The sequence below is a fragment of the Antedon bifida genome, chromosome 5 (assembly GCF_963402885.1).
Source record: "Antedon bifida chromosome 5, ecAntBifi1.1, whole genome shotgun sequence".
In the NCBI taxonomy this organism is placed as follows: domain Eukaryota; kingdom Metazoa; phylum Echinodermata; class Crinoidea; order Comatulida; family Antedonidae; genus Antedon; species Antedon bifida.
Genome location: NC_136230.1, coordinates 9,547,222 through 9,564,559, shown reverse-complemented (window position 1 = coordinate 9,564,559; position 17,338 = coordinate 9,547,222). Strand labels below are relative to the sequence as shown.

The 17,338-nt window shown below is 33.3% G+C and overlaps 2 protein-coding genes and 1 non-coding gene across 3 annotated transcripts in view; 2 read left to right on the top strand and 1 right to left on the bottom strand.

Moving 5' to 3' along the window:
- LOC144843294 (uncharacterized) overlaps window positions 1-17,338 on the top strand; it is a 26,678-nt gene extending 9,340 nt beyond the window's left edge. Inside the window, 3 exon segments of the mRNA XM_078700088.1 lie at window positions 11,940-12,351; window positions 12,501-12,767; window positions 15,857-17,338. Coding sequence (XP_078556214.1) covers window positions 11,995-12,351; window positions 12,501-12,767; window positions 15,857-16,579 — 1,347 coding nt within the window. The 5' untranslated portion in view covers window positions 11,940-11,994 and the 3' untranslated portion in view covers window positions 16,580-17,338.
- LOC144843295 (uncharacterized) lies at window positions 320-7,940 on the top strand. Its single transcript, XM_078700089.1, is given in 8 exon segments — window positions 320-373; window positions 737-1,462; window positions 1,516-1,644; window positions 1,989-2,278; window positions 2,969-2,993; window positions 4,163-4,948; window positions 5,103-5,111; window positions 6,987-7,940. Coding segments are annotated over 8 exon segments (2,973 nt in total).
- On the bottom strand, window positions 13,642-13,714 carry Trnav-aac (transfer RNA valine (anticodon AAC)). The gene has a single exon. It is a non-coding gene; the product is annotated as a tRNA-Val (tRNA).

Genomic DNA, 17,338 nt, shown 5'->3' with positions numbered 1-17,338 from the left:
GTAAGAAAGGTTATCTCTAATTTTTCTAACTAGCCGATCAGTTAGAAAAGCAAATTCATATTGTCTTTACCTAAATATTCCCAATACGACTACAATGGTTAATATCGTTTTCTTATTTGGATGCAATCAGAATTCGTGTTGTTTTTTTTAATTTGCAAAAGTAACCTCAAAAAGAAGCCCACCAAAGAACCCCCATAGAAGTTCTTGGGCTTCTTTTCACGTTTACTACTACAGTATTAATTAATGCTATTTAATTTATTAATCTATTTAGTTTATTTCTTTTACAGTTTTGTAAGAATGAACGAAAAAAACCAGAATCATGAAATATAAATGTGAACATTGTGGAGATAAATTTGAGTTCAGTGATTTGAAGGTACATTTAGGAATACATAACTGGAGAGACGAGTTAAAATGTGAATACTATCAAGATACTATGTTATACGAGGATGATTTTAAAACACATTTAGTGGGAGTAGACAAAAAAGACCCAAGAAACGAAACTGAACATTGTGGGAAGAATTTGAAAACACACACAGAAGAGACACAATATAAATGTAAACATTGTGGGAAGAGATTTAAACTAAATAGCATTTTGAAAACACATTTGATAATACATACAGGAGAAACACCATATGAATGAACATTATGGGAAGAAATTTAAACAAACTGAATATTTGAACAACCATTTGAGAATACACACAGGAGAGACACCATATGAATGTGAACATTGTGGCAGAAATTTAAAACAAGTGGGCATTTGGAAACACATTTGAGAATACATACGGGAGAAACACCTTATGAATGTGAACATTGTGGGAAGAAATTTAAACAAAATGGGAAATTAAAAAGACACTTGAAAGTACACACAGGAGGGACACCATATGAATGTGAACGTTGTGGGAAGAAATTTAAAAAAATTGGGAGTTTGAAGACGCACTTGAGAATACACACAGGAGAGACACCTTATGAATGTGAACATTGTGGGAAGAAATTTAAAGAAAGTGGAAGTTTGAAGACACATTTGAGAATACACACAGGAGAGACATCATATGAATGTGAACATTGTGGAAAGAAATTTAAATAAAATGGGAATTTGAAGAGACATTTGGGAATACACACAGGACAGACACCTTACGAATGTGAACATTGTGGGAAGAAATTTAAAGAAAGAGGGAATTTGAAGATGCATTTGAGAATACATACAGGAGAGACATCATATGAATGTGAACATTGTGGGAAGAAATTTAAAGAAAGTGGGAGTTTGAAGATGCATTTGAGAATACATACAGGAGAGACACATTATGAATGTGAACATTGTGGAAAGAAATTTAAACAAAATGGGAATTTGAAGATGCATTTGAGAATACACACAGGAGAGACACCGTATCAATGTAAACATCGTGAGAAAAAATTCAACCGAAGTGGGAGTTTAAAAACGCATTTGAAAGTACACACGAGAGACACCATATGAATGTAAACATTGTGGAAAGAAAACACAGTTGATAATACATACAGGAGAAACACCATATGAATGAACATTATGGGAAGAAATTTAAACAAACTGAATATTTGAACAACCATTTGAGAATACACACAGGAGAGACACCATATGAATGTGAACATTGTGGCAGAAATTTAAAACAAGTGGGCATTTGGAAACACATTTGAGAATACATACGGGAGAAACACCTTATGAATGTGAACATTGTGGGAAGAAATTTAAACAAAATGGGAAATTAAAAAGACACTTGAAAGTACACACAGGAGGGACACCATATGAATGTGAACGTTGTGGGAAGAAATTAAAAAAAATTGGGAGTTTGAAGACGCACTTGAGAATACACACAGGAGAGACACCTTATGAATGTGAACATTGTGGGAAGAAATTTAAAGAAAGTGGAAGTTTGAAGACACATTTGAGAATACACACAGGAGAGACATCATATGAATGTGAACATTGTGGAAAGAAATTTAAATAAAATGGGAATTTGAAGAGACATTTGGGAATACACACAGGACAGACACCTTACGAATGTGAACATTGTGGGAAGAAATTTAAAGAAAGAGGGAATTTGAAGATGCATTTGAGAATACATACAGGAGAGACATCATATGAATGTGAACATTGTGGGAAGAAATTTAAAGAAAGTGGGAGTTTGAAGATGCATTTGAGAATACATACAGGAGAGACACATTATGAATGTGAACATTGTGGAAAGAAATTTAAACAAAATGGGAATTTGAAGATGCATTTGAGAATACACACAGGAGAGACACCGTAAACATCGTGAGAAAAAATTCAACCGAAGTGGGAGTTTAAAAACGCATTTGAAAGTACACACGAGAGACACCATATGAATGTAAACATTGTGGAAAGAAATTTAAACAGAGTGTGCATTTGAAAACGCACTTGAAAGTAAACACAAGAGAGACACCTTATGAATGTGAACATTGTGAAAAGAAATTTAAAACAAAACCTGTGGGAATTTGAAAGATCATTTGAGTATACACACAGGAGAGACACCTTGTGAATGTGAACATTGTGGAAAGAAATTTAACCGAATAACAATTTGAAAATCATTTGAGAATACACACAGGAGAGACCTTATGAAAATGTAAGCCCCATGTAAGCATTGTGAACATTGTGGGAAGGAATTTAAAGAGATTTAGAATACTGTACTGTAAATACATTTAGAATACCGTACTATACATACATTTTTTGAATTCTGTACATTACTTGCACTAGAAATACTGTATATTCATTTTTAATAATGTACATTCATTAAAACTGTGTACATACATTTAGAATACAGCCTGTACATACCATTAGTTGTACCTCACATATTATGCTTGCTGTTCAATTTCTTTGTAACCAACTTCTAAACTTAAATCTGCAAATTCTTTTTAAAATCAAATCTTAAGACCACCTTTATTATCAAACAAACATGTATATGCTTTCTTTTTGCAGAAGTAATTGTTCTTGTTTCACTATTGTAATTAGGTTTACATCGGATATGTTATAGATATTAAGTAATAGTTACTCTTGGTTTTATTTAACTTTTATTTAATCTTTAAATAGCATATGCTTGTAAGTTGCCTATATACATGTCAGCTGATGTTGAAACTACTGTACATTGTTTTATAATTTGATATTAAATGAAAATGTTACCTTTTTGATGCTCCATTCATGTTATACAACTTGCGTGCAATAGGGTGACTGTACGTTTTAATAGTGAAAACCAGCTTTTAATTTTTGTTATTCTTGATGTTTATGTATGTTTTTGATGTTTGTTATAACTTTTAATTCATTTTATAAATATTGTAACAATTTAGCTTTTACTGCCACTACTAGTTTGTTTTAATAAATAAACTTTAAATAATAATTATTTATTTTTGATATTAAAGATATATTGTCCCCCCTGAAAAATAATGTTTTATACTTTTTTTATAATAATTTTAATGTCAAATAATAGTGGATTCACTTCACTCAACAATTTAAGCTGAAAACATTATAGTACCTGGAAAAGCTGTAATATAAAGCAAAAAATACTCAAATTGATGGGTTTTGGTTGAATTTAACGGTTTATTTTGTCTTTTTATAAGTCACAAATTGATTTTTAACAGTTTTTTCTACGAAAGTAGAATAATGACATATTCAAAGTCTTTTTTATTAACCTTCAAACAAAAAGACAACTTTGCGTTGTCAATCGGACTAGAGTATTTTTTTATTGATTACAATCAGCCTATCTCATACATTACTTTTTCGAGTATACAAGGACTCCTTAAAAAAGACCGAGGCATGGATTAGGCCTATTGTGCACAATTGGGAAATGAAAATAATATTCCTTTTGAGGTTCATTTTTAGAACGCCGCGAATTATCCATCATAAAGAGGTAGTCACGCTAATTTTTCGCTCCCCAAAAATACAAGGGAATGCCGCACGTCCGCGAAGTGATTGCAGTTTGCGGACCCAGGAGGATTACCGCCTTTACAACCAGCCAGCAGTAAACTGCTGTAGGCCTATATATAACTGTGAGCTATTCACACAAAATAATAAAGATACTGTTAATGCAGTTATACGTTTTCACAAGGTTGAACGAAAAACATCATGGAATACAAATGTGAACATTGTGGAGATAAATTTGAGTTAATTTATTTGAAGGTGCATTTAGGAATACATACAGAAGAGTGTGAAAACTACAACGAGACAAGATTATGTGAAGATGATTTTAAAACAAATTTAGTGAGAATAGACAAAGAAGAAGACCCAACAAACGAAAATGAACATTGCGGGAAGAATTTGAAAACACCCACAGGAGACAAGACAAGAGGGCATTTGAGAATACACACAGGAGAGAAACCTTATGAATGTGAACATTGTGGAAAGAAATTTAAACGGAATAGCCATTTGAAAACGCACTTGAGAGTACACACAGGAGAGACACCTTATGAATGTGAACATTGTGGAAAGAAATTTAAACAGAGTGGGCATTTCATAACGCACTTGAGAGTACACACAGGAGAGACACTATATGAATGTGAACATTGTGGAAAGAAATTTAAACAAAAGTGTAATTTGAAAACGCACTTGAGAGTACACACAGGAGAGACACCTTATGAATGTGAACATTGTGGAAAGAAATTTAAACAGAGTGGGCATTTCATAACGCACTTGAGAGTACACACAGGAGAGACACCTTATGAATGTGAACATTGTGGAAAGAAATTTAAACGGAATAGCCATTTGAAAACGCACTTGAGAGTACACACAGGAGAGACACCATATCAATGTGAACATTGTGGCAAGAAATGTAAAAAAAATTGGAATTTGAAGATGCATTTGAGAATACACACAGGAGAGACACCTTATGAATGTGAACATTGTGGAAAGAAATTTAAACAGAGCGGGAATTTGAAAACGCACTTGAGAGTACACACAGAAGAGATTTAGAATACTGTACACCTTTATCAAACAAACATGTATATGCTTTCTTTTTGCAAGTAATTGTTCTTGTTTTCACTAGTTTTGCATCGGATATGTTATAGACATTAAGTAATAGTTACTCTTGCTTTTATTTAACTTTTATTTAATCTTTAAATAGAATATGCTAGTAAGTTGCCTATGTACATTATTTTATAATTTGATATTAAATGAAAATGTTGTTAATAGTTTCAATCCAATGCGTCTCACTTGTTTTGTCCTCTCCGGAAGTAAAGTGGAATATACCCGATTCCTTTAAGGTTTAACAGTTTAATAAGAGTCATGTTGCGCAATTGTAAACGTCATGGAAATTAGTTGCACAACTTCACGTGAATGACGATATGTTGAGTATCCTCAGCATCATATATTGCTTGGTAAACTACGATAAGTCCAGTGGTTTTAACACCACTGGCTAATGTATGCACATTGTTTGCCTCCTAATTAATAAAAGTTACACATTTAATTTTATTTTTAAAAAGTACAGTCGTTGGTGTAGTATTCTATGACAATTTTTCATCTATTCATTTATGTTTAGACAATTTCTATCAACCAATCATGGAGTAATAATTACTCCATGCACCAATTAATTAAATTGTGATCGTCAATCCTGAAAGTGCTCTCATAACTTTTTGAGATTGTGCCTGTGATACTTGTGTGACTGTCATCAGCAAATTTAACTATTTGAGATAAGACCCAACATTGGGGCGGGCGGGTGGAGAATTAGTGTGTTTCAATATATTACCAAGAAAAAATGCCATGGCTTAACAAGTCAATTAAATAACCCGTTGGCCCATGCCGTTATCTCTTACCTACCCCGCCGCATGAAAGGTTGTGTAATATGAGAAAAATGTAACCCAGCTGAAAAATAAATACAGAATCAACAAATTGAGAGACAGTCATATCCCTTACTTAATGGGACATAATTAGTGTGCAATACAATATAAGAGTCAGTACTTTCTCGTCTACCTTTTTAATCACTTTTTTTAGGAATACAATGTATATGATGTTCTTGTTACCTTTTTGATGTTCCATTCATGTTAAACAATTTTCGTGCAATAGGGTGACGTTCTAATGAAAACCAGCTTTTAATTTTTGTTATTCTTTTTTGATGTTTGTTATAACTTTTAATATTTTAATTCATTTTATATATTTTATAAATATTGTAACAATTTAGCTTTTGCTGCCACTACCTGTTTGTTTTAATAAATAAACCTTCAATAATAATTTTTTTATTTTTGATATTAAAGATATACTGAAAAATAATGTTTTATACTTTTTTTTATATAATAGGCCATTTTACTGTCACATAATAGTGGATTCACTTTGACCAACAATTTGAGCTGAAAAAACTTATAGCAAAAAATACTCATATTTGTGTTTTTGGGTGAATTTAACGGTTTATTTTGTCTTTTTATAGTCCACAAATTGATTTTTAACAGTTTTTTTTTTCTACGAAAGTAGAATAATGACCTATTCAAAGTCTTTTTTATTAACCTTCAAACAAAAATACAACTTTGCGTTGCCAATCGGACTAGAGTATTTTTTTTATTGTACCTATCAAACAACCAAGGAAGTACTGTATGTTAGCAGTCAGCCTATCTATCCCCTACATTACTTTTTCGAGTATACAAGGATTCCTTTAAAAAGACCGAGGCATGGATTATTGGGCACAATTGGGAAAAGAAAATAATATTCCTTTTTGAAGTCCATTTTTAGAACGCCGCCATAAAGAGGTATCTCACGCTATATTTTTCCGCTCCCCAAAAATACAAAGGAATGCCGCTCGCGCACGTCCGTGATTTGGATTGCATTTTGCGGACTCGGGAGGATTACAGCCTCCACAACCAGCCAGCAGTAAAACTGCAGTATATAACTGTGAGCTATTCACACAAAATAATAAAGATACTGTTAATGCAGTTATACGTTTTCACAAGGTTGAACGAAAAACATCATGGAATACAAATGTGAACATTGTGGAGATAAATTTGAGTTAATTTATTTGAAGGTGCATTTAGGAATACATACAGAAGAGTGTGAAAACTACAACGAGACAATTAAAACAAATTTAGTGAGAATAGACAAAGAAGAAGACCCAACAAACGAAAATGAACATTGCGGGAAGAATTTGAAAACACCCACAGGAGAGACAAGTGGGCATTTGAAAGATCAATTGAGAATACATAAAGGAGAGACACCTTATGAATGTGAACATTGTGGAAAGAAATTTAAACGGAATAGCCATTTGAAAACGCACTTGAGAGTACACACAGGAGAGACACCATATGAATGTGAACATTGTGGAAAGAAATTTAAAGAAATTTGGAATTTGAAGGTGCATTTGAGATTACACACAGGAGAGACACCATATGAATGTGAACATTGTGGAAAGAAATTTAAACGGAATAGCCATTTGAAAACGCACTTAAGAGTACACACAGGAGAGACACCTTATGAATGTGAACATTGTGGGAAGAAATTTAAAGAAATTGGGAATTTGAAGATGCATTTGAGAATACACACAGGAGAGGCACCATATGAATGTGAACATTGTGGAAAGAAATTTAAACGGAATAGCAATTTGAAAACGCACTTGAGATTACACACAGGAGAGACACCATATGAATGTGAACATTGTGGAAAGAAATTTAACCAAAGTGGGAGTTTGAAGATGCACTTGAGAGTACACACAGGAGAGACACCATATGAATGTAAACATTGTGGAAAGAAATTTAAACGGAATAGCGGTTTGAGAACCCACTTGAGAGTACACACAGGAGAGACACCTTATGAATGTGAATATTGTGGAAAGAAATTTAACCAAAGTGGGAGTTTGAAGATGCACTTGAGAGTACACACAGGAGAGACACCATATGAATGTGAACATTGTGAAAAGAAATTCAAACGGAATAGCCATTTGAAAACGCACTTGAAAGTACACACAGGCCAGAAACCAACTTAAGTATGAATTGGCTCTAAGAAACAATTGAAAACCATTTGTTAGATAATTATTTATTGACGATTAAGGGGAATTTGCCCCGAATAGAGGTGTTTTTTCACAAACTTTTTTACATATAAACACATAATGTATATAAAAGTTTACAAATAAACTTTATTACCGACAGTTGCTTCTCAATGTTTGTGTTAATTAATATTGTACAAAAAATGTAAATAAAACGTCGTAGTGGTGTATCGTTACATGTACTGTACTATATTTCAATCGACTATGACGGTGACAGTTTCAATAAAGTATTTAAAATCGCAATGTTTTACTGTATTTAGTGGTATATTGCTTGTAAAACATGAACACAATTAATATTTCGTTACTGAATGGATAAAGAATATATTTAAAAATTGTTCCTCTTTGCACCCATCCTCTTCTCCACTCGAGAGTACACACAGGAGATGATGATGGTGAATGTGAACATTGTGGAAAGAAATTTAAACGGAATAGCGATTTGAAAATACACTTGAAGGTACACATGAGACACATTATAAATGAAATAAGCCCATATCAGCACTATTACCTATAAATATATTTTTGATACTTGTAAACAAGTTGTATAATACATTGTTGTGGTTATATTTTGTATATCATGTACCGTACATTGAATTGTATGAATCTATATATAAATTTACGTAAGGGCAAAATTCGGTAAATCGCGCGTTCCTTCTACAATGTTTTCTCGATGGTATATAAAGTTGGTTCGTACTTTCGTTACTGATTTTAACCACCCGATGTAACCCGGCCCTGTTTACTAATGAAATTGAGTTAGATAATTAGTTATTGACAATTAAAACGAGTTTAGGTTCAACTATTTGCCCCAAATATGGATGTCCATCTTGATTTAAGTATTAATTGTCTCTAAGAAACCATTATGCCTACTAATTTTAATTAAAAGTTGAGTTAGATAATTATTTATTGACGATTAATAGTAAAAAATAAGGTGAACCTAGAACAAATTGCAACAGAATTTTTATAGTTTTATATGGTTTACCAAAATCAGACATCGGGAAGTGGGTTAATTAGCATAAATTCAAAATGGCCATTTGCTATTTTAAGGCCCCATATCTCCTTAACGGTTGGATTTAAACCACCTAAGTGCATTACAAGTAGATATAAATGTGACATTAAACATTCTAATTAGCATATTTAAATTCCCATATGACGTACCTATGACGTCATATGGTAGTTGTGACGTCATATATTATGTTATAAATGCTTAAATGACATTATACTATGCGAACAATTTAGAAACTGCAGAAAAACAAGTCTCTTAATATTCTCCTTGTTGAAATGAACATAATTTCCAAAGTTTACCAAAATCGGGTCAGGAAGTGTGTTATTAACATAAATTCAAAATGTCGAATTCGAATCTTGTAAATATTAGAATACTGTGAGATTTAGAATGTTGTGTTTACATTTAGAATGCAGCCTGTACATACATTTGTTGTACCTCACATATTATGCTTGCTGTTCAATTTCTTTGTAACCAACTTCTAAACTTAAATCTGCAAATTCTTTTTAAAATCAAATCTTAAGACCACCTTTATCAACAAACATGTATAGGCCTATGCTTTCTTTTTGCAGATGTAATTGTTACTGTTTCACTATTGTAATTAGTTTTACATTGGATATGTTTTAGATATTAAGTAATAGTTACTCTTGGTTTTATTTAACCTTTGTTTAACTTATCCAATGCATCTCACTTGTTTGTTCTCTCCGGAAGTAAAGTGGAATATACCCGATTTCTTTAAGGTTTAACAGTTTAATAAGAGTCACGTTGCGCAATTGTAAACGTCATGGAAATTAGTTACACACAGGAGATGATGATGATGATTATGAATGTGAACATTGTGGAAAGAAATTTAAACGGAATAGCGATTTGAAAATGCACTTGAAGGTACACATGAGACACATTATAAATGAAATAACCCATATCAGCACTATTACCTAGAAATATATTTTTGATACTTTGTTTAACTTATCCAATGCATCTCACTTGTTTGTCCTCTCCGGAAGTAAAGTGGAATATACCCGATTCCTTTAAGGTTTAACAGTTTAATAAGAGTCACGTTGCGCAATTGTAAACGTCATGGAAATTAGTTGCACAACTTCACGTGAATGACGATATGTTGAGAATCCTCAACATCATATATTCCTTGGTAAACTACGATAAGTCCAGTGGTCAAAGGTTTTAGCACCACTGCCTAATGTATGTTTGCCTCCTAATATTTAATAAAAGTTACACAGTTAATTTTATATAAAAAATCTTTGGTTGGCTTTCGCATACACCATGTCGGTGTTAGTATTCTATGACAATTTTTCATCTATGGCCATTTATGTTCAGACAATTTCTATCACACCAATCATGGAGTAATAATTACTCCATGCACCAATGAATTAAATTGTGATTGTCAATCCTGTAAGTGCTCTCATAATTTTTAGGGATTGTGCCTGTGATACTTGTGTGAATGTCATCAGCAAATTTAACTATTTGAGGGAATTAGTGTCTTTTCAATATACTGTATTACTAAAGACACTTTGCAAGTAAATTAAATAACCCGTTGGCACCATGTCATTATCTCTTACCAACCCCGCTGCATGAAAGGTTGTGTAATATGAGGAAAATGTAACCCAGCTGAAAAATAAATACCCGGATTGAGACAGTCAAATCCGTTACTTAATTAATGGGACATAATTAGTGTGCCATACAATATAAGAGTCATATTACTTTCTCGTCTACATTTTTAATGACTTGTTTTTAGGAATGTCTATGATGTTCTTGTTACCTTTTTGATGTTCCACTCATGTTATACAACTTGCGTGCAATAGGCTGACTGTACGTTCTAATGAAAACCAGCTTTTAATTTTTTTTATTCTTGATGTTAAAATATGTTTGTTAACTTTTAATTCATTTTATATATTTTATAAATATTGTAACAATTTAGCTTTTACTGCCACTACAAGTTTGTTTTAATAAATAAATTTAAATAATAATAATGTATTTTTGATATTAAAGATATATTGTCCCCCTAAAAATAATGTTTTATACTTTTTTTATAAGAATTTTAATGTCACATAATAGTGGATTCACTTTGACCAACAATTTGAGCTGAAGACACTTATAGTACCTGGAAATTTAAAGCAAAAAATACTCGAATTGATGGGTTTTGGTTGAATTTAACGGTTTATTTTGTCTTTTTATAAGTCACAAATTGGTGTTTAAACAGTTTTTTCTACGAAAGTAGAATAATGACATATTCAAAGTCTTTTTTATTAACCTTCAAACAAAAATACAACTTTGCGTTGTCAATCGGACTAAAGTATTTTGTATTGATTACAATCAGCCTATCTATCTCCTACATTACTTTTTCGAGTATACAAGGACTCCTTTAAAAAGACCGAGGCATGGATTATTGGGCACAATTGGGAAAAGAAAATAATATTCCTTTTTGAAGTCCATTTTTAGAACGCCGCCATAAAGAGGTATCTCACGCTATATTTTTCCGCTCCCCAAAAATACAAAGGAATGCCGCACGTCCGCGAAGTGATTGCATTTTGCGGACCCGGGAGGATTACAGCCTTTACAACCAGCCAGCAGTAAACTGCAGTATATAACTGAGCTCTTCACACAAAATAATAAAGATACTGTTAGTGCAGTTATACGTTTTTACAAGGTTGAACGAAAAACATCATGGAATACAAATGTGAACATTGCGGAGATAAATTTGAGTTAATTTATTTGAAGGTGCATTTAGGAATACATACAAAAGAGTGTGAAAACTACAACGAGACAAGATTATTTGAAGATGATTTTAAAACAAATTTAGTGAGAATAGACAAAGAAGAAGACCCAGCAAACGAAAATGAACATTGCGGGAAGAATTTGAAAACACCCACAGGAGACAAGACAAGAGGGCATTTGAAAGATCAATTGAGAATACATAAAGGAGAGACACCTTATCAATGTGAACATTGTGGAAAGAAATTTACACAAAATGGGAATTTGAAGATGCACTTGAAAGTACACACAGGAGAGACACCATATGAATGTGAACATTGTGGAAAGAAATTTAAAGAAAGAGGGAATTTGAAGGTGCATTTGAGAGTACACACAGAGGAGACACAATATTAATGTGAACATTGTGGAAAGAAATTTAAACAAAATGGGAGTTTGAAGATGCACTTGAGAGTACACACAGGAGAGACACCTTATGAATGTGAACATTGTGGAAAGAAATTTAAACAGAGTGGGAATTTGAAGAAGCACTTGAGAGTACACACTGGAGAGACACCATATGAATGTGAACATTGTGGGAAGAAATTTAAACGGAATAGCCATTTGTCAGATCATTTGAGAATACATACAGGAGAGACACCTAATGAATGTGAACATTGTGGAAAAAATTTAAACATAATGGGAATTTGAAGAAGCACTTGAGAATACACACAGGAGAGAAACATTATCATTGTGGAAAGAAACTTAAACGGAATAGCGATTTGAAAATGCACTTGAAGGTACACACAGGAGAGAAACCTTATCAATGTGAACATTGTGGAAAGAAATTTAAAGAAAGTGGGATATTGAAAAAGCATTTGAGAGTACACACAGGATAGACACCTTATGAATGTGAACATTGTGGGAAGAAATTTAAACAAAATGGGAATTTGAAGAAACACTTGAGAGTACACACAGGAGAGACACCTTATGAATGTGAACATTGTGGGAAGAAATTTAAACGGAATAGCGATTTGAAAACGCACTTGAAAGTACACACAGATATATACACATTATAAAATGTCAGCACTGTGGTAAGACATTTAAAGAAAGAGGAAATTTGAAAACGCACCTGACAATAGGCCTAAATACAGGAGACACAACTCACTATTACCAAGAAATATATTTTTAATATTTGTAAACAAGTTGTATAATAAGTTGTTATATTTTGTAAATCATGTACATTGAATTGTATGATCTATATATAAATTTACGTAAGGGCAAAATTCGGTAAATCGCGCGTTACTTCTAGAATGTTTACTCGATGGTATATAAAGTTGGTTCGTACTTTCGTTACTGATTTTAACCACCCGATGTAACCCTATTTACTAATGATATTGAGTTAGATAATTAGTTATTGACAAAGCGAATTTAGGTTCAACTATTTGCCCCAAATATGGATGTCCATCTTGAAAAAATACCGGCACACAATAATATGATCAACTTTATTATTGCAGTTAAACCACCACTTAATGGCACATGCCCTAAACGCATAACAACTTTGGTGGTAGGAACCAACTTAAGTATGAATTGGCTCTATGAAACAAATGAAAATCATTATGCCTACTAATTTTAATTAAAAGTTGAGTTAGATAATTATTTATTGACGATTAAAGGGAATTCATGATTTGCCCCGAACTGAGATGTTTTTTCCCAAACCTTTTTACATATAAACACATAATGTATATTATAAAAATAATCTTTATTACTGACAGTTGCTTCTCAACGTTTAAATTAATAAATACTGTAATTAAACAAGCACGAATGTGCGATACTCGGGGTACAGCAAAAGAAGCTGTAATGACGTCATAAGACCGGATGTAACGTCACATACACATCAAATACGGCTATACGGTACCATCTTCGAAAGTTAAAAAAAAAAGGTTTCGCCCGGGCTCGAACCGGGGACCTTCTGCGTGTTAAGCAGACGTGATAACCACTACGCCAAGAAGCCGCATATAACTACATAACGCTGTGGTGTGTGTCACACATTGTGGCTTCTTAATTAAAAAAATTAATTAACAAAAAAGCACGAATGTGCGATACTCGGGGTGCAGCAAAAGAAGCTGTAATGACGGGATGTGACGTCACATACACATCAATAACCTCTACCAAATACGGCTATACGGTACCATCTTTGAGACATGATATGGCTGCATCCGGTTTGAAATGTAAAAATATGGCTCTATAGCTTTGAGGACATGTCCCTGTAGTATATTCATGCCAAATCCCAGCTCAATATTACAACGAATAAGGGAGGAGTAGTACTTTAAAAATCGCACTTTTTACTCAATAGTGTCCAGATGGAAGAAGAGGAGAAAATGAGTAAGTCCTAGACTCGGGTACCCCGAGTAAAAAATATATATAAACGTCGTAGTGGTGTACCGTTACATACTGTACTATATTTCAATCAAGACTTTGGCGTTGACAGTTTCAAGTATTAAATCGCAATGTTTTACTGTGTTTAGTGGTATATTATTTGTAAAACATGAACACATTTAATATTTCGTTACTGAATGGATACAGAATATATTTAAAAATTGTTCCTCTTTGCACCTACCCTAATGTAACATGCAAAACACAATTAAGTTTGTTTAAATTTGGCTAAAGTAATTGGTTTCATTTTGTGACAATTTTTTCTTTCGGAAGTAATTCCCAGATTGCTAATTGAGTACAATTGAGTATAGGCCTATAAATCACCGTGTCTATTTATTCGTTTCTGTAAACGACGACGTATTATTGTTCTGCGGTAAATTCGAAATCGCCAGTTTTTTAACGCTGAAATTACTATGTATTCGAAAAACATCTGTGGGCATGACCTAGATGGTACGCGTCTAGTTATAATAAATTATACAGCGTTGTAACTCTGACTAGATGTTAATAGTACCTATCCAACAACTAATGAGGCAACATGCCACAATACAGTATCATCAATATTATTTTTTCGAGTTTACACTCACTCGTACCCTTCTTTTAAGACGGTGCCGTTCAATTCTTTATACGATTTTCTATTATCTCCATCAAAACCAGGGCCGAATTACTTCCCCCTTTCGTAAAGTATTATTGGGCACTAACAATTGTTGTACTGCAGTATCTACCTGCATAAGAAAAGAAATATCTTATTTAAAATAAGTGGAACTTTGCAGTTTCACCAAAATTGTAAACAAATACCCTGTGTCCAAAAACGTTCAAAAGTCAACGAACTAAATTTCTTACAGCTGTTGTTGTTGGCTATATAGTGCGGTGTACATTATCTAAATGTACGCCTATTTTCTACCAAACATGGCCTGATATTTTCAAAGTACACGGGCCAATTTCCGCACCTAGCGTTCAAGATGTTCTGACATGGGCCAGAAAACTCTTGTTTGTTAAGATATATGTCGTCACTGGGTGTTAGAGCAAGGCAATCGAATTGCCTTGGTTTAGAGACAGGTAGATTTTGCATGTGATCCACTGACTCAGGGCTATGTTTACGATGTTTGCATTGTATTTGGCAGGGGATGAAGGTGGAGGCGCGGCGGGCAACAATTGGTGTTTTCTAAGTCTTGATCCTTTTTTATTAATTCACATACGTTTTTAATATTATGAAAAAGGCAGGTGGGGTGGAGGGTAATATCCTCTAGGGAGTGAGAAGTGCCTTTTTTTTAAAGACCCTGTAAAAAAATCCTGGCTACTGGCGTGCAATTGTAAAATGAAACTAATATTCCTTTTTTTCTAAGGTCCAAAATCTCTATTTTTAAAACACCGCGAATTATCGTCATAACAGGGCGAGTTAAGCACGCTATATTTTCCCCTCCCCAAACATACAAAGAAACGCTCTCGCACGTCCGCGAAGTGGATCGCATTTTGCGGACCCGAGAGGATTACCGCCCTTAAAACCAGCCAGCAAAAAGCTGCAGTTTTACTACCTGCATAATACTATAGAAGAAATATCTTTATCGGTTTGTTGGTTTAACTGTGAGCTATTCACACAAAATAATAAAGATACTGTAAATGCAGTTATACGTTTTTACAATTGTAAGATTGAACGAAAACCAACATCATGAAATACAAATGTGAACATTGTGGAGATAAATTTGAGTTAATATATTTAAAGGAGCATTTAGGAATACATACTTGGACAGAAGAGTGTGAACACTACGACGAGACAATATTATGGGAAGATGATTTTAAAACAAATTTAGTGGGAATAGAAGAAAACCCAATAAGCAAAAATGAACATTGCGGGAAGAATTTGAAAACACCCACAGGAGAGACAAGTGGGCATTTGAAAGATCACTTGAGAGTACACACTGGAGATCGAGAGAAACCTTATGAATGTGAACATTGTGGAAAGAAATTTAAACAAAATGGGAGTTTGAAGATGCACTTGAGAATACACACAGGGGAGGCACCATATGAATGTGAAAAGTGCGGAAAGAAATTCAAACAGAGTGGGAGTTTGAAGAGGCACTTGAAAGTACACACAGGAGAGACACCTTATGAATGTGAACATTGTGAAAAGAAATTTAAACGAAATGAGAATTTCAAAAGACATTTGAAAGTACACACAGGAGAGACACCATATGAATGTGAACATTGTGAGAAGAAATTTAATGAAAGTGGGGGTTTGAAAAGACATTTAAGAATACACACAGGAGAGACACCTTATGAATGTGAACATTGTGGGAACAAATTTAAACAAAGTGGGAGTTTGAAGAGGCACTTGAGAATACACACAGGAGAGACACCATATGAATGTGAACATTGTGGGAAGAAATTTAAACAAAGTGGGACTTTGAAAACGCATTTGAGAGTACACACGAGAGAAACCTTATGAATGTGAACATTATAGGAAGAAATTTAAACAAAATGGGCTTTTAAAAAGACATTTGAGAATACATACAGGAGAGACATGTCCTTATGAATGTGAATATTCTTAGAAGAAATTTAAACAAAATGTGGATTTGAAAATGCATTTAAGAATACACACCATATGAATGTAAACATTGTGCAAAGAAACTGAAAACAAGTGGGAAATTCAAAAATCACTTTAGAGTACACATAGGAGAGACACTAATGAATGTGAAAATTGTGGGAAGAAATTTAAACGAAATGACCATTTAAACAACCATTTTTCACACACTGGAAAGATAGTACCATAAGAAACATTGTGGAAAGAAATTTAAAGAAAGTGTGAATTCGAAAAAGCACATTTGAGACTACACACAGGAGAGACAATGTGACAATTGAGATTTTAAACACATACTTACGGTAAAGCCCAAAATTTTAACGATTTTACATTTTTAACTATTTCGCACCCTTTTATTTTCATGATTTGAGTTTCTTGTGTAATTTGTTGAACCAAATTGGCGAATGTATTTCACCTCCACGATGAACGTCAAACAACAATTGAATAGTGTTGAGTAAAATTACAGAATACGCGATTGTATATTTAGGAGTGTAAATAATGTTTTGGCTACACATTGGGTGACGCACATGTTTAATAGGCTCTTAGATAGTGAACACCCCCATACTTAATGTAATAATAATTAATTTGGAAGTTACACTTTTAAATTTTTAATTAACAATAGGCCTA